Here is a 23,518-nt window from a genome sequence, read left to right on the forward strand (position 1 = left end):
GCAGGGTTGGTTCCTTTGGAGGAACCTGGGGAAGGATCTGTTCCAGGCCTTTCTCCCTGGTTTATAGATGACTGACTTTTCCCTGTATCTTCTCATGATCTTCTCTCTCTGCATGTTGTGTCCAAATTTCCTCTTCTTGTAAGGATACCAGTCATATTGGATTAGGAACCTCCCTAATGGCCTCATTTTGGTTTAATTGCATCTTTAAAGACTCTGTCTCCAAATATAGTTACAGTCGGAGGTAATAGGGGTTAGGACATCAACAGATGAGTTTGGAGGGGGACATAATTCAACTCAATGATAATATTCATAGGAGGAAAGAGACCAAGTCCTGTAGATGTTTGTGTACGTACATGATAAATACTGATTTTGGCATTTGTCTCCATGGTTGTCTATGAAAAACATGATCATGAAGAACCTTATTGAGCGGTTGCTTTATGAAGAGGGTTTAATATCCCAGATCATGAGGTCATAAATAAGTTTTAGGCATAGCCAGAGACTGATAACCCAGGACATGTTACTTAACCCCTCTCTAAGTCTCAAGTTCAATCGTTTTAGAACCTGGAAATAATAATTGCACATACCGCATGGAGTAGTTGTAAAGATTAAATGAGATTATTCATGGCTCTGTGTGCCTTGTACCTGATACATAGCAAGTACTCCATAAATATTCTTTCTTTCTTTTTTTATTTTTTATTTTTTGAGACGGAGTCTCCCTCTGTCGCCAGGCCAGAGTGTGGTGGTGCGATCCTGACTCACTGCATGCTCCGTCTCCTAGGTTCACGCCATTCTCCTGCTTCAGCCTTCCGAGTAGCTGGGATTACAGGTGCCTGCCACCACATTTGGCTAATTTTTTGTATTTTTAATAGAGGCGGGGTTTCACTGTGTTAGCCAGGATGGTCTTGATCTCCTGACCCTGTGATCTGCCCACCTCAGCCTCCCAAAGTGCTGGGATTACAGGCGTGAGCCACCGCACCTGGCCCCATAAATATTATTTCTAAGGCACCAAATAGGATGCATAGATAATATATTTTACAGTAGTGAGGAAGGATGCTTGAATGCTGACATTTAATATTAGAGCTGGGGTAGATTTGGGGCAGAAAGAACCAATGTGTCATTCTAGTGAGGGAGACTGGCATGAAGAAAGAAAGACAAGCATACACACTGTTCTAGGAAGAATAAGCTTATAGACCTGTAGAGAGAAAAGAGCCCAGAGGTTACAGGTTGAGGGAACAGGTTATCCTAGTTCTGTCAAGAACTGGGTTACCTTGGGCAACAGAAGGAGAGGGTTGGATTAGATCAGTGATCCTAAAATTTTTATGTACTTTTAAAATTATCTGAGGAGCATTTAAAAATATGTGCTGGAGTAGCACCAAAAACTAATCTAGTTTAGTCAATGTGGAGCAGTGCCCCAAATTTATTTTAATGTGTAGTTGAATAAGTTCAGTGCACGTTGCAATCACTTGAGGGAGGAGATTTTTGAAAAACCTGCTAGTATTCAGGTCCCAAGCCCAGAGATTTTGATTTTAGTGTTATGGGTTGGGGCCTGACTATTGTTATTGGCAAATCTCAAACCTGACCCTTCATAAATTATGAAGTGCTAGTCCTCCCATGAGAATTTTTTTTTGGTATCATAAGATGAGCTTCCAATAAAAAGTTGAATATTAATTTGAAGACACATTTGACTGGGAAAGTATCCAAAATGATTTAACTTATGTTTGGGGAATAAAATACAGAGTTATATGAATCCAGGTATATTTTGGAACTTCTTAACCTTCACTTTCTGACTGACTAGCAGGCGTGAATTCTGCCTGGGATAGCTCTGTAGTGCTTGGGAGCACATAAATGAGGGAGGGATTAAGGAACAGAAGAGTGACTTTGCATATATTTGGAACAGAAACTGAAAGTCCTGTCTACTTTGAGATAATAAATGGGAAAGTTTTGCTCAGAGTCTTGAGGATCATACAAAGGTAGTAATTGTAACTGTCCTAACACTTTGTCATTCCAGTCGGTGCGGTGGTGAAACTCCTGTAGATTAGGTTATCATTATATACAGAATGAAATCCAAAAAACTTCAGCCATGCCCTTCAATCTTCACAGTGTCTTGTGTCTTGACACAATCACCTCTAGAACTCTGTTCTTCCTGACTGATTAGCATTTATTTCCTGTATTTCACACTTACCATACACTTTTCCATCTCCATTATTTGGCAGTGTTCTGCCTTTTTAAAATGTCCTCTATCTCTAGCTGTGATTTAAAACTAAAATCAAATTTCGCCTTCTCGTCAATCGTTCTCTTTGAATACCCAATTTTATTCTTAATGTTTGCATGTGCTTTCCTAAGGGAAATTAATTATAAGCATAAATGGAGAAATCATCTTTCTACATTTATATATTGTTTTATGGTTACTAAAGTGATAGTTTATAGTTACATACATGGAATTATAGTTGTTGGATTAAGTTGTACATTGTTGAATGTTTCTTTTTTAATTTATAGAAGTAATTAGAAAGTAAGAAACTAATAAATTTTATAATTTCATAGGGAGAAAAGATGTATATAAAAGTACTGCTGAGGATGATTGGGTTTGAAAAAGGGTAACTTTTCTTGTCTTCTAATTCTTGGCATATCTGTTAAGTTTATTGATTTAATGGCCATGCATTTGGGAAAAATTACTTAGGTCAATAAGTACCTTTTCATTGGATGACAAGACATTATTTACTTTGTTTCTTGTGTAATTACGGAAACTTCTCCTAATTACAGAGAAGTAATTATTTCTGTGTTCTCAGGATTCTGTTTCTTTAATTATTTTAGTAATTTGGACATTAATTTTTGAACTACAAAGAGGTAACTGTAATATTCCTACCATTAGACATTAATTTAGTGTGTATTCTAATGACAGAGAAAAAAAATTATGCACGGAAAAAACTACCTGAGTTATTAAGAGAGAATTGCTATTAGATTTAAGAAAGAAATAAAGCAACATCAATAACATCAATAATAATAGTGAAACACAAAACAGGTTAGGAAGCGCAGACTGACAGCTAAGTGATCAGAAGGGAAATTTTAATTGGCATAATCCCCAGAAAGAATAAGAGCTCTAAATTAGGTGTAGGGGCTGCCAAGACAGCTCTTTCTTTGGGAAACCATGAGTTAGGTTAGAAATTAGGGACTTTTGGGAAACTGAGTTGAATTGAGCATGAGATTGTGTATTTCACAATTAATGGGGGAACTAGAATAGTGATCGGAGTGGTTCAAACTCAACCAAGCCTGGTGTTTGGAACTGAAATCATGTAAGAACTTTTCTGTAACCCAAATAATGAGTCAACTTGTCAAATTTATTTAATAGCTGCAATCATTACCTCTAACTGACTTATTTATAAATTTAGTTTATAAAATGTGATTGCATCACAAAGAGTATCTTGGCATAATAAATACTTTATGATAGATATGGACAAGTATTTTTTATGATAACAAACTCTATAATATAAACACTGGAAGTCAGCTTAGTTTCCAACAATAAGATACTGGTTAAAAAGCACTGATTATAGGAATATTGTGTAGCCATGAAAATCTTGTTATATATTGTTATATTTAATGACATAAAAATATATTTGTGATACTTGAGGGAAAGGGATTGCTAATTATATCTATACTATATGGTATGTTTTTGAAAAAATGATTACATATGTGCACAGAGAACTAACAGGATATATACCAAAATGAGTATACTTATATTTTTTTCTGTTGTCTCTTTTTGTGTGTGTTTTTAAACCCCTACCATAGTTATATTCTCTTGTATTTGTATTTGCTTAGGTTTTCTATTTACCATTCATTCCTTGGCTTTGCTTTTTTACCTTTCACGCATTCTTAAAGACCGATCAAGTTGTTTTCCGTGTCTCTTCATTTCTTTTAGAGCTTAAGGCATTATGCATTTCATTTCTATCATTTAATGCAAACCTTCACTTTTCAATGAAGTACTTAATTTTAGAACTTTTTAGTAAAATCTAAAATTAAATCATATGTCTATGAAAGAAGACTTTAGCATGCTTTCACTTTTCTCAAAAATTTACTGTCTTTATTCTGTCTTCTATGATATGATTTGGAATTTAAGTTCAACTTGTGTTTCAATATTCACATAAATAGATATCAGTGTTATTATTATAGTTAATACTTAATTGCCAACATGTTTAAATGATTTCATTGTTCTTGGTTACTTCTCATTTTCCCTTTCTGCTTTATTTTTCTTCTTGTCAGGGCATGTCCTTTGTTAATTTTTTCAGTGAGCGTCTGGGGGTAGTAAGAAGCCATTAGTTTGTTATCATTTCTTGAATGATATTCTAGTTGCGTATATAGCATAGACTTTTTTCTTCCATAGTTTCCAGTACCTTGATCCCAAGTCACAGGGTATATAGCACATTGCAAGTGGCAACCCTGGGAGAGATTGACTGGGGTTACTTTTAGCCTAATTAATGGGAGGAGCTTTAGGCCTGGACTGACTTCTCTACTGGCAGGACAGGACATTGCAGCGACAGTAGCCTCTACCCACCTGCACTACCTTTCAGTGGGCTGGGTGGCTTCAGCCACTTTCACCACTTTGCATTTTAAAGATTCCAGCTCTGCATTTATCTTATTTATGTTTTGTAGTATGACTATTTATTTTTTGAAATAAATATTGTTTTAGAGGTAGAAGACTATGTGTATTTATATCTTGACACAAAGTTCATAAATATTTTTAAGAAAAATTTTTGAAAATTATTTGAGAGAGGAATAAACAAGCAAGAAGTAGTCTGGTCCTATAGGCAAGGTATAACCCAGAGAAAGTACTGGCCTTTATGTTATTTGGTTAGAAATTCAGCTGAGATAGAATTTAGGGAGCCTTCTATTCTGGAAAACCACTGGTTTTGATTTGTTTTGTTTAATTCCTAATAGATTTTCAAAATACTTCTCACATAGAGAGGACAACAGGTGGATACATATAAATAGAAAAGTAGAATGATGTGTAGAAATAATAGAGTGTGACATACGCTCCTGTGTAGCATTTAATTACTTAGCTTGTACATCATGTAAATGATCTTGACTCTACTTGACTATGTGCTTTCTTTAATAACTTGGTATTTTAAGTCTTATCATATTTTGCCTAACATTTCTACTTAGCTTCTTTAATTTGTTGATTTTTTTTGTGGAGAAATAGCTGATGTCCATGACTATACCTAGGAAGCAACTAGGTGTGTGGGCAATAGGATGATAAAGAAGGCACTATTACTTCAGATAGCATTACTTGAATTGTAGTTCTGTGAGGACAAATAAATATATCTATTTAATGGCATTTGAACTGACAAATCAGATTTAAAACTGTCAACATATCAAAGGGAAAAAACTAACTAGGACACCATTTGAAATTACTTCCAGTTTACACCAACATTGCTGCCAAGGCTGAGGAAATTAAACGTAGGCAAAACAAACAAACAAACAAACAAATTCTCCCCAAACCCCCCAAATTCCACTGAGAAAAACCTATAAATGATTCATAAAGATAACATTTTTTAAGGCATAGTGGAGTTTGTGTGAAAGAGGAATCTCTAATCTCCAAGTGCCAGAAATGAAATGAGAAAATTAGATCTGTAAGTATGTGAGGTGATACTTCAGCAATATGCCTGGATAAATCAAGACTTATAATGGTTGGGGGCTTGCATTTTTAAACCACACAGGGCCATGAGAATGTTTCCCTCCTAAGAAGCGGAAATGGCAATTTTTTAACCTCTTTTTTAACCTTGCATCTTTATACAAGACCAGGACACTCAGAGTGCTTTCTCCGTAATGAAAGAAGGATGAATATAAAACTTGACACAGCTTAGGTAAATGAGTAATCTTATTTCTATCTGAACCGTGGGTGAAAACAAAAACAAGCAACAAGTCTGTTGTAATAAATTGAAGTCTCATTCTGCTCACCTGTTCATTAAGTGGATTTTATAGACTGAATTTATATTGCCTACATTGTAATGTAGTCCCGCATCAAGAAAATAACATTAAATTTGGTCCTTGGTCAGTGATACCTCATTCTATAATACCTTTCCCATCCAGTTTTAAGCTCAAAACTTTTTCCATTCCCGTAAGATCAATTATTAAAGTTACAAAGAACAGGCAAATGCTAAGAAATGGAGCTCAGAGAGCTAAAATGTTGGCTTTGTAAATTGGAATCCTTTTTCTTCTGACATGTTTTTTGTCTTTTACAGAGAAATACAGTAATGACTAAAACATTTGTGCCAAGCTTGAGGCTGAAATTGTCAACTTCTGATTATCCTTTAAATATCTAATCACCATGAAAAGCACTCAAAAGGTCTCCTGTAGGTAATGTGTAAGATCAGTCAGAAGGTAAAAATTGGAGGAGAGACATTCCATGGTAGTAGGTGAAAAAGGTTTATTAATTAGGCACACTACAAACTTACCTTTTATATCTTTCTTGATGTTCCTTTCCTACCCAAACGTCTTCTCTCCAAATATCTTAAAAATATTATCTCTGAAAAATTCCCTACTCAACCCTGGATCACATCCTGGCACTGTCTGACATTTTGACATGTTTGCTATTCTGATCCCCTTTATTCCATATCCAGTAATTGCCTCAATTACTCCATATGGTTGGGTCAGGGTCTGGAAGCTTTAGGGCTCTGTAGCTTAGAAGACATCACAAATCAAAGCAAATGATACAGACCAGTTCTCATTGAAGATCTCTTTTAAACATGCTTTTCCTTTAACACACTGTAAAACAAAGAATAGAATTCATTGGATACTCATATTCATTTATATTATATATGGCATCATTACTACACTTTGAAAACAATAATTTACATACCTGTAACTTAATTTGAATTTGAATTTCAGAGCAATTTGGGATCCAGAGCCCCCTTGATAGATAGCGTCAAATACTTTGAATCTTTTTTAACCTTTTAAATTTTTCCAGTTAGGCATTTTATAACCGGAGTTGCTTCTAATGTCCAAATCACCCTTGTGGGAAGCCTGTAAATAGTGATATAAGAGGCATTGAAGCCTTATAACTCAGGAAATTGTAATTATGAAAGAGGTTCTCAATCCTGGAAGAAATTGAACTAAATATATTAATTTCCCACATCCTAACATTTTGAGAATTCTTATGTCTTCGAAACTAATTTTGCCTTCTATCTTGTTATTGTTACTCCACAAATTGTGTCTTGAATATTGATTTATTCTGTTTTTAGCTGTATGCAATCGGAATTTACTGGGCTATGTCAGTTGGACTTTGTCTTGAAATATTTTAAGTTTCAGCAAAAGAAATAAACACAGGCCGGGCACGGTGGCTCATGCCTGTAATCCCAGCACTTTGGAAGGCCAAGGCGGATGGATCACGAGGTTAGGAGATTGAGACCATCCTGGCTAACACGATGAAACACTGTCTCTACTAAAAATACAAAAAAATAGCTGGATGTGGTGGCAGGCGCCTGTAGTCCCGGCTACTCGGGAGGCTGAGGCAGGAGAATGGCATGAACCCGGGAGGCAGAGCTTGCGGTGAGCTGAGATCACGCCACTGCACTCCAGTCTGGGCGACAGAGTGAGACTCTGTCTCAAAAAAAAAAAAAAAAGAAACATAAAACAAAAAACATTTGCCCATTTGATTATGTAGAGTTGAATAAATGGAACTTTGGTACAGAAGCTGTCCATCTGGGTCAGGAAAAGGAGAGCTGAGCTGATAATTTGTGGTAGCTGAATCACAGATATCCCAGTGACAGAACAAGACATGAGTCCCTTTTATTACAGAAACTACCCAAAGGAACAACATGGTCCTAAACATCAACTCTTAATCTATGAAATGGGATCCAATACTTCTCTTTCTTGTTCCTTAGGATAGCTTAACAAAAATCAGAATACACAGTATTGATAATGCAAGCATTTTTCCAACTATTTCTGCAAAATAGCAGGCTTAGTAAATATTTCCAAAAATATTGTTTATGCTCAAGTAAGTTTAGCCAGTGCTAACTTTAGTTAAAAATGTCCTCAATGCAGGACTTCTGACCACCTTTTCTGGTAACGTGCCTTGTTATTTTTCTAGAAAAGAATAGAATATGCAGTGTGTCCTGAATACATGTGATTGGGGCCCTTTTATTTTAAACCATCTGCTAACATCTCTGTAAACTGGTGTTGTGAGATCAAGACATGGCATAGCTATACTATATTCTCATGGAGGATCTTAGCCAACAGCATAATGTATGTTCTACTTAGTGCAGATTTATTTGCCTCAATCACAAACTGCCAAGAACACAGCCTTGAACCAGATATTAAGTGAGAGTCCCCAAATTTAAGGAAGTGGTAATCTAAAGTGATATTAGCTTTGATTATTATTGCTTTTGTTGAATTCAAATTCTGGTGTTGCCACTGACTTTATATGTCATTTATCATACCTAAGCCTCGGTTTCCTCATCTGTAACATGGGAATAATAATAGCAATAAACCTTTGAGGCACAGACCTGTTCTATGTATTTTTTCTTTTACTCCAGTGCTTAGTATAGTTGATACTCAGAATTTTTGTTTGATGAAAGAAGTTCTGAATGCATGCATGCAGGGATCAGTGAAAATTGGAAGAAATAACAGAATGAAATATTATGCAAGGCTGACTGTCCCTTGAAGACCTAAAGGGAAGTGCTAAACAATAAAAAGATTAATGTGCATTGGGTTTAGTCAATGAAAACCTCTCAGAGGAGGTATCGTGAACCTGAACATGTTTTTATGCCATAACCTTTCATAAATATTATATTCTACTACTGGTTGTAAAGATTAAGAATCTTGGTATTACTAAAAGGATCTGGAGTTTCCACATGTACAGATTAAAAGACAATATATTTGCCCTCTTCTGTCCAGAGTTTGTCCTGCTATTGTTTCTTAAGCGCCAATACATTAATACAATATAGCAGGGCTCACACAGCAGATTTAGCCAGTAAACTCAGTAGTAATGTGTTAGTTCTACCTGGGCAGTCTTCATTCTGTAGTCCCATAAAGAATGAGATGCTAGATTTACATCCTATCAAAGTAAATTATGTAGACATTCTCATTATTTAAAATGATTAGCATATTTGTCTATATGGAAGTATACATTTTTTACAAGATATAATTGTGAGCAACAGGATATTACATAAGTGAGTCAGCTGTAGATTAGTAGAGATGTTTTTCAGCTTTTGAAAGTACTTTGGAAGAGTTTGGAAATAATATATACATTTTTCATATAGTACTTCAATACTGTCCTTAATACGCTGGTGGTGTATGGAACTTAGAAAATCAATACATTATTGATTATTACTTCAAAGGATACTTGTAGGAGATTTGTGATTTGAAAATCAGATTAATTTTGCATATGGAATTAATAGGACTATGGAGGAATAAAAAGGAATTTCTAAGATATTATATGTGATCAATATTTCAACATTAAAAATATTGGCATTTGATTGTAATAGGTTTTTATCTGTACTTTCTGGCTGTCATATTAGTACCAAAGTTTAATTTGAAAATGAATGTTTGGTGAAGTAGAAGCCTTAGGTTAGTGACTTAGGAATTTCATTTCCAGGATAAACCAGTCTTGGTAATACTCCATGTCTGTTTCTCTACATGGTTGATTCTCTCGTTAATGCTATCCATCTTTGTTACCTCTCAGATTCATTTTGAAGCATATGAATATTATTTAGGAAGTATGAAATATAGGCAAATGCAAGGTGATTGTGTTATTTTTGCTATTTACAACATTTTCTGTATTGAAATCCAAAAAAATAATAATTACCTGCAGGAAAATATGCTTAAATTAAAATTACATGTGAAATTTTTAGTTTGTTTTAGTGAAAAGACTACAGTTAAGGTAGATAAAAATATATAATTTTTTTCATAAATTAGGAATATGCATCTCATTTATCAGAAGGTACAGCTCTTCATATTTCAGAAATGTGTATTAGTTTTGTAGCATGTCACATATAATAGGAATCTATATATAATATATTCACATATATATGTATTTGCATCTGATAGAAAAATAATAGGAAGAGGGAAGCTACCTTAAAAAGTTTATGTAATAAGAGGTAAGTACTATTTAAAGAATATGTAACAGTTAAAAATACAGCCTAAGTTCAAATATTTCAAGAAGAAACAAAAGTGTTTTTCTTCATAAATCAAAGATATAATAATAAGTTCTCCCATTTAATTAATTTTAATGGTACTGAACAAAAGCAGAAGAGTTAGGTTAAGAAATCATTCTATGGGCCAATGGCCATTTCATTGTCATAAAAATCCTTTATTTAGCCTTCTCCACAAATAAGCTCACAGCACGACAAAGGACACTAGTTAGAGTAATTTGGGCGATAAGTAAACAGAAGGAATGGCTAGGAGCATAGTGTCATCTGGCAGAGAGCTTATTTCCTGAATCCTGTGGATCTGGTTAAAACCCAACAGAGATGCCAATATGCTTCTCCTCAGTAAATGCTACCAGTCCCCACACCACCAGGCCCACCGAAGCTTGTCTACAGTATTTTATCCAAGCAGTCCTTTGGGTAACTGCACAGTGCCTGCAGTGACCTGAGTCAGTCATGCAAGGAGACTTTCTTGTTCTCACACCAATGTTTTATTTCAGTTTCCATTTTCTGCTGGTCCTGTTGTTCAATGATATAAGCAGAGTGATGAAGGAGGCGCTTCACACTCTTCTTAGATAAGATCTTGAGCAGCAGAGAGTGGTTTAAACAGCAAGGCTTAAATCTCTCAAGCTGGATTTATTTGCAAGTTTGCTGTCATGTGTGCACCTGGGATTCATGTCTCTTCAGAAGGGTGGGAAGAAGTGAGGTCTGTTGATTCCGAAGAGGGAACAATTGAAGCTCGACGAGCAGTTGCTGGTAAGCAATAGATAATGGTAATCCCACTTCATTTTGTCCCAGTTGTACCTAAATCTGTATTTAACACTCCCTCTGTATCTATTTTCCAGTCAAAATATTTCTATTCTCTGTGTGTCAGGTGCACAGTGTTCTTAATTGAATAAAGTTTCCAGTTACCAACTTTATCTTTAATCTGTTACTCTGAAATGAGATTGTAGGGTTTATAATATAGCCCTAAAGATTTTAAGATGATTAATTATGTTTATGATTGATTCCTGTGTAATAGCCACATCAAGGGAGATTTGAAGATTAGAAAATCAATGTTCTGTGAAAATAATTTAAAAAAAATAGCAGGCTACTTAATTGTGCATGGGTTTTCTTTTCTGTAAATGTGTTCCATGCTTTACTATCTCATACAAAGAATGAGAAATACATGACAAATTGCAGTAATCATTAGTGGAATGTCAATGCAAAAATAGGAAGTTTGTGTCACTTTTTTAAAATAATGGTTCCTGGGTTCTTGCGAAAGTACCAAAACCTTTTCACAAATGCAGGCCTTGACCTAAACTACAATAGCACAAGGTCAAATGGAATATATGAAGCAAGCTCAAAATTGCATTTGATGTTAGGTTTTATGTATTCTCTCCCAAGGGAAATCAGTTTTCTGGTCTTTGATATAGCTGTGGAATCACAACTAAGTATGAGGCTGTGAAATATATAACCCAGAAGAAAGATATATATAGCTCAAGATGGAAGCGTTGTAGAAATATTTTAAATGAGTAAATATTGTTAACATAAATTTTGGAATTTAAAAAATGAAAATAGAAGGATTTTTTCTACTTTTACCTAGACAGTGGCTCCAGTGAATAACACTTGCTACTATGCATGAAAGCTCATAGTATGTGGTACCCAGAAATAAGTAAGGATATTTTAGAATAAGGTCAACATTAATCTCTTCTAATATTGATTCTCTGCTTTGATTCTGTAATTTTGAAATCTATGAATACCATTTTGATTAATAAACCCTGTTTGGTTTATTAAATTGCATTTCTAACAGAAAATACTTAATAAACCAAACAAGGTTTGGTAACAAATTGCATTTCTAACAGAAAATACTTAATAAATCCAAACAGGGTTTGGTAAAAAATTGCTTTTCTAACAGAAAATACTTGGTAAACCCTGTATTTTCTGTTAGAAATGCAATTTGTTACTATTTGATAAATTTTCTTAAGGCACTTTGGGGAACTCACGGTAAGTATACTAAATTAATATGAATTCATGAGATGGAATGAGGGACAAATATTAGATTAATGACATTCAAAATGACTTTATAATTTGAAGTAAGCCCATACTGGATAATAAACAAGAGAAAAGAAATAGGAATAGAGAAATAAATATTTTTTTAAATCTCAAAACTCAAGCACAACAATAGACACATGCAGTGTATTAAAATGTTTTATTTCAGTTGACTTGAGCCTACATAGGCTTATATGATTCATGCATTCTTTTTTTTTGGGAGATGGAATCTTGCTCTGTCACCCAGGCTGGCGTGCAATGGTGCGATCTTGGCTCGTTGCAACCTCTGTCTCCTGGGTTCAAGCGATTCTCCTGCCTCAGCCTCCCAAGTAGCTGGGATTACAGGCACCCACCACCACACGCAGCTAATTTTTTGTATTTTTAGTAGAGATGGGGTTTCACCATGTTGGCCAGGCTGTTTCAAACTCCTGACCTCCGGTGATCCACCCGCCTCGGCCTCCCAAAGTGTTGGTATTATAGGCGTGAGCCTCTGCTCCCAGCCTGATTCATGCATTCTTAAATTCTAGTCAAAGAACATTATATGGTAGCGATTTCAACCAGACAAAATGAGTATATTGGTTGTTGAAAGTTTTGACTCCCTTTCTATTGGTTCTCTTCTGTATACTTGCTGGACCAGCAGGTCTATCTCTAGATCATGCCATCTGTATGTCTTCTTAATGACCATATCATAATGGAAGCAACTTAAGTTCAGCAAGTATAAGACTTCAGCCCCAATAGCTGCTCCGGAAAATCTTCACCACCTCAAAACATGGGAAATAGAAGTATATCATTATAGGCCCCCCGCTGCACCTCCAACAAGTCACGAGTACTTTCACAAAAACTGACATAACTTTGAAGTAATTCAACAAAATAATTGCAGTAACTCCTAACTACTGTGGTGTAGTGAAAAGCTCATACATGGCTTTCAAAACAGACAAAACCAAGTTCAAATCCCAACTCTGCTACTTATAAATCATGGACTTCGGGCAATTTAATTAGCTTTTCTAAACTCCATCTCTAATATGGGATAAGTGTTGTTGATTTTTCCATATGCCTATGAGAAATAAATTAAATAAAATTAATAGTATAATATTTGGCACTTAATAAGCATTCAATTAATGTTTGTTTCCCTTTCGCTTTTCCCAACAATAACTTGGTCAGGTTTTGACTACAGCCAGCTTTAAGCATAGGCGGAAGTTTGGGAAAAGAAAAAAAAGCAAACAGATTCTGAGTGAGACCGTAAATATGTTCTTTTAAGAGAGAAAAATTGTTCAAATTAGTCATTTCATTTAAGGCTGATATTTTGCAGTTGTTTTGGTAATGAGATGATCCATGGCTCAGTTTTAATTTTTTTTCTCATGAGATAATTATTTTTGACAAGTACATGTAATTTAAGTAAACACAGCACCATTTGTTTTAAATAAATGAAAGATGTTCCTAATTTTCTCTCTATCCTCATTTGGCCATTTCATTTTCTAAAACAAAGTAGAAGCAGTCCACCTTGATTTTTCAGCAAATAATCCCTAGATGATTAGAGAAGTGTATCATTATTCATTGCTGTTTCTGGGATCTGAATGTTGTACTACAATAAAAATGTAATTGAGATAGTAACATAATTTCAAATCAACTAATTTTGTTGTTACTGTTGCTGTTGTTCTGTAACACAAAATATGGGTGGATGAAGTAAAATGTAGGTGACCCAATGAGAGGATAATTATTCTGTGTCTCAGTGAGAAAAAAAAATCTATTGTATTATGAATTATGCATCTACAGTCCTCAAAAATATGCATCTTTAAAAATATCAGAAATACGAGCCACCTTCTCCTGTCCCCAGCTCTCTGGCAAAACCTGTTTGAGGTTGTCCTTTTGCCCTCTGGAGATGAGCCACCATTAGCACTAGGCTGGCCATACCAGAAAAGCCTGAAGAAGCACTTTTGCCTGTGTTCCCAACAATCAATTGTGTATACTCTTGGTTTATGCTTACTGGTGCCAGTTGTCATTGAGCTGAGTAAGATTCCTCAGTTAGGGAAACTGCAGAGGAAATGATCTGTTACACAGGGCTTGGCAGGACCATTGCCAGTGATTGATAATGGGACCAAATCATTTCAGGTGAGTTTTCTGTGGTCTGACAGGCATCTGCTCAACCTTGTCATCTTAACCCATGGGTATCCCAGTGAGTGTCAGTGGGTACAAGATGAGCTCCTGAACATTTGCCTGAGTCTTTTCTTCTGTGTTAGCTTTAAGGACCACAACGTTTCATCTCTCTGGCTTCAGGAAGGTAGCAGCTTCTGTGCATTGTTTTAGGAAATGGTTAATTGAGGAGCTAAAAGAGCTTTAGTGTATGCTACACTGGGAGCCACTTTAGTACAGCACAGAGCACTATAGATTAATGCTGTAATCAATGAGAATCTGTTCACTGCAGAGATCTGTTTTGATGACAGCAGCACTTATGGCCTTGTTTAGTGTCACTGTTGTATAATGTTGGACACTGCAGGCTTTTTTGGCTTTGATTTAGAATGCAAGGACCACAGGGAATTTTATTTAAAATGTTGTATTTTGGTGGATTTTTAAATTGTGTTGTGCATTTGCTGCCATTGCTAGCTGAAATTTAATGATTTGATGCCAGTGGCATTTAGTTAACCACTCCGATGCTGCTGTTATGTTTGCTGGGTTTCTGCAGTTTCTACTACTTCATACATTGCACTCAGGAACAGGTAAACTAAATTATATTAATCTATGGATAAATGTAAAGTTAATGTAATTTATTGTTTAATTATCCAAAAGAGTAAGATACTAAAATGTTTCATTTAGATTCTATCAGTAGAGAATAAGGATGTTTTGCTTTATATAAATATGTAATTTTAGGATGCAATAATGATTACTTGTATTACATAAAGTTATTTTTATGATTTAAATGTTTATCTGAAGTACACATTAAATTATATACATTTTAGTATTACATTTAAGTCTTAACTTGAGATATATAGATAATATACAATTAATTCAGAAAGATACATTTTTCTTCTCTGATGGATCAAAGAGTTTGCTTTCCCTATTTAGTGACTTTCACTAAAATTAGAAAATGTCAGAGCTTAATCTTCTTGAAAATACAAAGATTTAAGTAAATATAGATTGTTCTTTTCAAGTGTTTAGAAAAAATGCTGACCAGGTTTGGTTTCTCCTAATTGACAGTCCTGATTATAGAACACATTCGTGGAAATGCCTGTGTTTTCGGTGATGTTAAGCTGTGGACTAAAGGGAAAACTGTTCAGATGAGGGGAACAGAGAGCCCAAGACACAAAGAAGGAAAGAGAAGTGTAATCTTTTGCATCAAAGATTTAGGTGTGTGACCTTGGGTTAAAAGAGTAACTAGTGACTAACCCCTTCTGGCCCTTGTTTCCCTTCTGCCAGTTTGGAAAAAGACTCTCCTGTTATTCTCTGTAGGAATGGCAAAACATTTTTTCAGATGCTCAAGATCATCTATTGATGATTTTCATGTAGAAAAAAGACACAATTATTAAATGTTCAAAGGTATGCAGTTTTCCTAATACAAGAGGTAAATACAGCGGTTTTTTTGCTTTTTTTTTTTTTTAATTGGCTTCATTGTAACTATTTTGCCAAATAGGCATTGAGTAAGTTTGAGGTGTCCCGAGGGCACCTACTATTAAGACTGCACTCCTTGGGAGAGGAAAGAGGCATCACAGTTGTGCTGCAGCCTGATGAGGACCTGGACGCAGAGAGGCACTGGGGCTCTCTGAAAGTCGGCCAGGGACAAGGGCTGTCCTCACTGCTCCCTTGCTCCCCCTCAGGTTCAGTGTGTATTGCTGAGGGCAGCTGAAGAGAGCTCCTGCCTTCTTTTCTCAGCAAATGTTTTTCAAGAGGTCTACTTTGTGCTGAAGGCAAGCTCAAAATCCAAAGGGTCAGAGGCAACTGGAAAAGTAGCCACCTTCCACTGGCAAAAATATGAATCAGATTGCTGCCTACCAAATACTAGTTAATGTTTGTGAGTCTAGCCTAATTAAATATATTCTTTAGTGAGGATGGAAGGATTTTATTGTAAATTGAACAATGTGCTTACAGAGTGGCTAATAATTGCCAGTTTATAATGATCATGAATCTTCTGTTGATGTTTATACTTGCTGTTTCTTCTTAATAATAGACACCCACCATTATGAGAGGAAGGCTGAGGCAATGATGGTTCATGTTCCCACATATATGTACATGAGAGACGAAAGAAAAAGAGAAACAATGTGATTGATTTCTCTGTCTAGTTCTGAGGAACCAGTCTGAATTATAGTCTCTACACATATATTTATGAGGGCAATAACTTTATTAGTAAAGTGATTATGAATTCCATAGAAGTTTGTCTGCTCAAGTCTCTTCCAACTTCCTGATTTTATGGGGTGCTGCTGTTTATTAGTGCATAGTTAGGAAGATCTTCAAGGAGAATAGATATTTTCATTTTGAAGTATTACCTGTGAATGTTCCTGGCAAGGAGGGTTCTGTTAGAGAAATGAAGAAGTCATTTGGAAAACAAAAACAAAAATTAATCTCAATGAACAGCAAATATATATTCTCCCCTATCCTTCCCCAGGTCATCTGTAAACACTTTTAATAAGTAAAACAAATGCTTGCCATTCTCAATTTTCTAAGGCTAGGGAGATTGGGAAGAAGCATGTCAATTTATCAAAGAAGATAAATTAATGAAAGAATTTGTAATTATTTGATACTATGATAATTGTCAAGAAAACTTTTAAATACTTATCATCATGCCTGTAAGTTGTAGGCTAATGAAATGGTTTTAGATATTATATAACCTGCTTCACGTAGGCCAATCTTTTGTCTTTAAGAAGGGAATCATCATAATTATGAGTGGGTCAATTACTTGCAGAAGTGTAACCAAAAATCTTGATTGCGTAGTTAATTTAAGTTTTAGAGAAGGTTTTACGTGACTTCTATGAGTCTTGAATATCTGGGAAATAAATTCATATGATGAACTGTAAACATTGAACAAATTTCAAAACTGACTTCAGAAAAGGGGGTATATTGATATAATGACTGGTGAGTTTTAACAAATGTATTTCAATACTATAATATCTGTCTTATATTTTAGGCTTATAAATAGCTTTGAGGGGTTTTTTTTGTTTGTTTTTGTTACAAGAGGCTGTTAGCCCTGCAATGTTTGTGGTTTTTCTCTCTAGAGAATGCTTAGCCCTTGAAACTTGTTCTTCTGAGTAGGTTCAAATTGCAACAACTTTTTTATCCACTTAATTTTTTTTTTTACTTTTATTTCAGGATTATGTTCTGTAATCATTTATTTAGATTATATAAAGTTTATTATTATATTTTCTATATTTTCCTATTTAGCATATATCTGAAATTGTCTAAGGTATTCATCAGAGAAGAGATGTTAGTACATTTGTGTGTGATATTTCTCTTGCCTATTCTATATTAAAGGCTTTTGAAAAATATAATTCATTGGAGTGTTGCTAGGTCATGAAAGTGCTTTTTGAGGTGAGTTCCCTTGCTCTCTATATGTACTCACAAAGCTCATTTTCTCTGAGTATGGTTTTTTGATTTCCTAAGTGCCTGGCTTAAATAGTGATCTTCATGAAAGCATACTGCTGAGGCTGAGGACCTGCAAGAGAGGATAATTCTGGGAGCTAAAGGTAAAGCAACAAGTCCATATCATAATACCCTACTCAGGGTCACTCATTCCTTTAGTCCCTTTAACCATTTGTTCTTAATTTGGGGAGAGATCAGAGGCCTTTGAGAAATAAAGGAAGCAATGGACTCTTGAGGGAAAAAATACTTTTGCACACAAAATTTTACTTGCAATTTAAAAGAGTGTGTGGATCCCCTAAATGTAATTATGGACCATGTAAAAGGACTTGCATAACTCAGGTTTATAATCCTTTCCTTAAAAGTCACAACAAAGAAGTACTTGACATTCAGTGGTAGAAAAAGTCCTGCCTACACAAAGGTACACCACTTCTCATCTATGGTTAGTGAATAAACTCAAGACCAGCTTCAAATTGCTCTTGCTAAAAAAACAAAACAACAACAAAAAAACCTTAGTTACTAGTTGGTGTTTTCATTGGCTCTGCCATTTTATATCATAAACAAATACACCCAAAGCTTAAATCTCCAAAAGATAAATATATGATGATTAGACAGATCATTGGCATAAGCAAAGACATTAGGAATGACTGCAAATTCATTGAGCTTGTTTCTGTTTAGAATGGCTTGACAGAGACTAGGTTTCTCTTGACAATAGGCTTCTTTGACAAATACGTTGTGATTTCTTGATTTCAGAGGCTAGTTTTGTTTTAGGCAGACATTTAGTTATAGAGATCTCTATGTAAGGTTTGTTATTATGAGATTTTACTGTAATCAGAGCTAGTCAATTAAGACATAAAAGTGATGGAAAAATTAAGCACAGAATAAGGGGCTCTAAAACATCTATTTAATCTGAAAGACCCTTTGAGTATTGGTAAGAAACATGTGGTTTGTAACAAGAATAGTCTTTCTGAAGTTTTTGCTTGAAGCTGTCCCCTTTGAGTTTGCTATATAGAGTCTTTAAACGTAATATCTTTATTCTCCACAGATTTCCTGGATGGTTTAACAAAGCTAAATTGCAATGGATACAGTTTGCATACTTGTGAACTAAGTACACATCCATATGTGTGATCTAAAATGTGATACAGTGATAATTATGTCAGAGATTATGGTAGGCCCGAAGATCTGGGGTGAGTGTGTGTGTGTGTGTGTGTGTGTGTGTGTGTGTGTGTGTGATTTTTTTTTTCTCATTAAAACTGTTAGTACATCACTTTGAGAAACAAATAGAACCATAGAACTTCTTGGTAATAATGGAAATTATAAAGGCCAATAAGATGTTTTTCAGTGTTTTTAGTCCCTTTCAACTGTAAATAATGCAAAATGGCTAGCCTAGGGTAGTAATGAGTTTCTCATTTGAAAACTAAGCCATTAGAATACAGTTGCAACAATTATCACAAATTCTTTACAAATATATTTCAAACGTGAATAATAAACATTTTATTTATAAGCTAAATGCTACTTATGGTCTTGCCAGTTAAAAAGAAACTGAGGTTGAGTTTAGGAGGTGCTATTGACTGGCTCTTTTATTTTGAAATGGAGATCAGCCTTTAGTTTTATTTATAGTATACCTGTATATAACATAATGCCTTGTTTTATAAAAGATAAAATTAAGCTATGATATTTTTTCTTAATACTGAGATTATTATAATTACTATAATTTGGTATTTCTCATGGATTCTATATTTCTCCAGCTCAGTCCTGCTGTGATCAATAAGATATTTTAGCTAGCATTTGGGTTGGTTTGTACAGAAGTTAGGTGAAATAGAATGATTTTATATTGTTAAGATTGGTGATATTATTAGGTCAATCTTCAATGTGCACATTTTTATTGACAGAACTGAGTTAAACATATTTACTGTCTTTGTGAGTGATGTCACCTTATGTCTCAATTGGGAACGTTTTGTTATGGATTTATAAAAAATTATAAAATATGAAAAATTGACTTCTTAACATTACTGAAATAATATTCAATTTAATTTTTTATAAATGTAATCTTTCAAATGGTAATTTTAATTTTCAGATTTAGTGTTATTGAATAGTTTATCAGTGCTAATGGTTTGCAATTTTATTTTTTTGACCTAATGTCTCTTAATTTCACAATTTAATTCAGTTACATAATTCTCTAAAAAGATAGTTTTGTTCACTTGGTTTGCTCTTTCTTAAAAGACATTGATTTAAGAATCTTTAAAAGACAATTCAGCTACTCTGTGTGGGGAGTATTATGCAAAGAGCACTTGATCTTTTCCATTTTTTTGTACTGCATTCAAAAAATATCAGGAAATAGAACATGCAAAGGGATAAGAGTTATTTACAGTGCATTTAATCTTTAAGTTAAATTCATGATTAATCTGAAGCAATATTTAATAAACAGTTGCTGTATGTTTCTGCTTTTTGTTGCGTTGATAAATAATGACTTAATTGTAAAAACTTAGCTTCTGATCTCTTCTTATTTACAGCTGAGTTTTTCGATGTGCCAGATATTTGCCAACCAGCTTATTGTTATGATATTGCTATTTGTTTATATTGTTTTAATTAAAGTTTATCTCATCAGAATTATAATTTACCAACCTTTGTTTTTAATTAGGAGGGCTATAAAGGGATTTCATCCTTGTTTTTATAAAAATTTACATGCTGTAATATTTTTAGTTGTTGCCTAATGGATATTGTTTTAACATCAATGTTTTGCCCTTTAATCCAGTTGTTTTCATATATAACTGTTCATGCACTCTTTAACACAATTATGTTCATAGAGCTACACACAGTATCACAGTGTTGAGGGCACATAGACTCTTAGCTGATTTGTTTGTTTTTGTGTATTTGTTTGTTTAGGTTTCCCTGCCCACTTTCTTGTTAATAATTATTGCTGTCAATGTGCTTGTTTGAACAAACCATTTTCCCATTTACAGTGTGCATCTTTAATGGTTTTGTGGGGTTGAATACCAAAGAAACTCTTGTATTATTGTGGCTATAAAGTTATGAGCGAGGTGCTAGTGTGTTTTTCTAGGAATAAAGTCTAGGAGCTCAGATTTTGTTCTATTGCTTTTTGCCAGATGAGAAGACCTTTTCACTTACTTCCCATCCTTTGGCAAGACTCTCAAATAAATTAAGATAACTTGCTATTTACTGTAAAGTAATACCTGCACATCAGTTCCATTTTGTTGTTTTCTGTTGAATCAAAGTTATTTTGAGTTTGAAGGAGGGAAAACTGCATTTTAATGAAAATAGAGTTACAATAAATATAATAAATTATATTGTGTACATATCATTTAGTCAGATTTTAATTGCTATGTTAATATCATTTTAAAGCCTATTTTAATATCAAAAGTGATTTACAGTAGCTGCGAAAATGTAAAAATGTAGCCAAGTGAAATAAATTTAAAATACATAGAAAAGATCAGTAAGGGGAAATAAGGGTAGAAAATTAGGCTGCATATTTAATCACAAATATCCCAACACAAAAAAGTGTCATTCATTACAAATGCACAACATCTTTAATACAAAATAAGCCAGTTGCAGGCCAGGCGTGGTGGCTCACACCTGTAATCCCAGCACTTTGGGAGGCTGAGGTGGGTGGATCACGAGGTCAGGAAATCGAGACCATCCTGGCTAACACGGTGAAACTCTGTCTATACTAAAAATACAAAAAAAATTAGCCAGGCGTGGTGGTGGGCACCTGTAGTCCCAGTTACTCGGGAGGCTGAGGCAGGTGAATGGTGTAAACCTGGGAGGTGGAGTTTGCAGTGAGCCGAGATCGCGCCACTGCACTCCAGCCTGGGCGACAGAGCGAGACTTCGTCTCAAAAAAAAAAAAAAGCCAGTTGCATAAGTGCACACTAATTATTCCTGATACCAACACCAAAAGAAAGTTTCTTTTCTGTTATTTCATAGAGGAGATTATCAGCAGGAGCAGAAGCAGCATGATCCATATGAGAATCATCGTCACCATGATCCATATAGTAAACAACCTGATATAGTAATGATAAAGGACAGTACAATAAAAGGAACTGTAGGTGCAGTGAGGGGAGAGGGACTGTCTAGAAATATAGTGTGTTCCAGGTGCATGGTTGTTTGATGGTGTGAATTAATTCGTAGTTTTGTTTTAGAAAATATAAATTGATTTACCACATAGCCCTCACAAAGACTTCTGTATATATTGTTGCTTTGTGTTAAACATTTCAAAAATTTGTAGGGCAGTATCTTCAAGGATAAACTCTCTAAAGTGTACTTGCAGGTAGTTCCATGCAGCTAGTTATTGTGAAGTCATATATTTAAACAGCCAGTAAATCTGGGAATTGGATTCTCTTGCATCTGTGACAAAGCCAAGAAACCAGTGTTGAACAATTTTAGTCTAGGTCAGTGAGGCTTACTTATTTTTTAAAGTAACAGTTCCAACAGGAAGATATTTTTAAATAATTATATTGGAAATATAGATTTAAAACTGTTTATTCAGTCAAATATTTAGGACCCCTGGGAGATAATTCCTTTCTTAAGTCAATAAGTTAGTCTTTGACCGACATTAACGTAGTTTGCTTTTTAATGAAACATGTATATACAATCTATATGGATTTGTTGATATTGCTTCTTTATCCTCATTTTTTGTGGTTTATCTTATTTAAATTATTTACTTCTGTCACATGGAGTTGGAGTACAGTTGAAAGAACGTGACTTTATAAAGCTTGACCACTTTTTCATTGAGTCAGAGATTTAGACCAGTGACTGCAATGTTTTGCAACCTGATTTCCTATAGCTGTAGTTTTGGAGTTTTATTAATATGGCTATCTAGAAGTTTTCTCAAAAACAATGCCAAGGCATAAAATAAAATGTTCTCCAAACTTCTGTGTCTGGTGATTTTCCACTGCCAGTCAAAGAATTTCCAACTTAAAAATAAAGTCCTTTAATGTATCTATAAATTATTTGTTTGCATAGCCAAAATAAAAACAAAGACAAACAAACCAAAAAATAAGTAGAATAAAACAGAAAAGAAAGGCAAAAACAAACTATTCATAGTCACTTGAGGGATCTCTGGTGTCAAAACTTGTTTATATTATCCACTGTTTGCTACAGTATAAACTTTTCTACTTTTTTGTAGATTAATAGTATATTTTAAAATAAGAAGTATCAGTCCCACATAATTACTTCTGTTTTGTTCTACATATCCTTAAAATTCATCTTTATTATCATTTTACTATTTTCATTTATATCACTAAAAGCATGTATCCGTCTTTACATTTTTAATTTCCTTGTCTTTGGGATATAGAGGCAGGTAAAAATTGATTTGACATTCAGAATATTATTTCAACTTAATGCTGTTTTGCTAGTGTTGCCTGGGTCTGGATAAGGACTAACATTTTCCTTTATCAAAGATATTTATATGTAGAGTTTGTTCTTGTAATGTCTTTGCTGTGAACTTGCCCAGCACAACAATTTCTTAAACCTATGGTTAACATCCAGTCCCCAAACAATGAAAACAAATAAACCCCAATTTTTTCCACAGGGTTTCCTGGCTGGTTATTCCGAGACTTTGCACTTGACAACCTGTTCTCCCACGTGAATGGAATACTCAGTGTCAATGTGGAAGCCTGGTCAGTTGGAAAGTTGCAGTAAAATATTTCCTTCTGTGTACAGCACTTCCCAAATTCTTATTTATGAAGAGTCATTGTGTTGAAACAAAACAAGTATCCCTAAGATTGTCAATTTTGTGATTTGTTATCCAGGTTACCTTACTATTCTATA

General features: G+C 34.5%; 1 protein-coding gene across 49 annotated transcripts in view; it reads left to right on the forward strand.

Moving 5' to 3' along the window:
- Positions 1 to 23,518, forward strand: part of RIMS1 (regulating synaptic membrane exocytosis 1) — a 517,655-nt gene that overhangs the window by 317,230 nt on the left and 176,907 nt on the right. For 4 of the 49 annotated variants that reach the window (XM_024357278.3, XM_024357285.3, XM_016955835.4 and 1 more), the window contains exon 1: positions 10,491 to 10,892. The exons of 32 other annotated variants lie outside the window; for them this stretch is intronic. In XM_024357278.3, the coding sequence (XP_024213046.2) occupies positions 10,793 to 10,892 (100 nt within the window). In that variant the 5' untranslated portion in view covers positions 10,491 to 10,792. Of the gene's footprint in view, positions 1 to 10,224; positions 10,893 to 23,518 lie in introns of those variants that run through there. 13 more of the 49 variants (XM_024357280.3, XM_024357283.3, XM_024357286.3 and 10 more) reach the window with 6 other exon arrangements.

This window comes from Pan troglodytes, chromosome 5 (assembly GCF_028858775.2).
Source record: "Pan troglodytes isolate AG18354 chromosome 5, NHGRI_mPanTro3-v2.0_pri, whole genome shotgun sequence".
Classification (NCBI taxonomy): Eukaryota; Metazoa; Chordata; class Mammalia; order Primates; family Hominidae; genus Pan; species Pan troglodytes.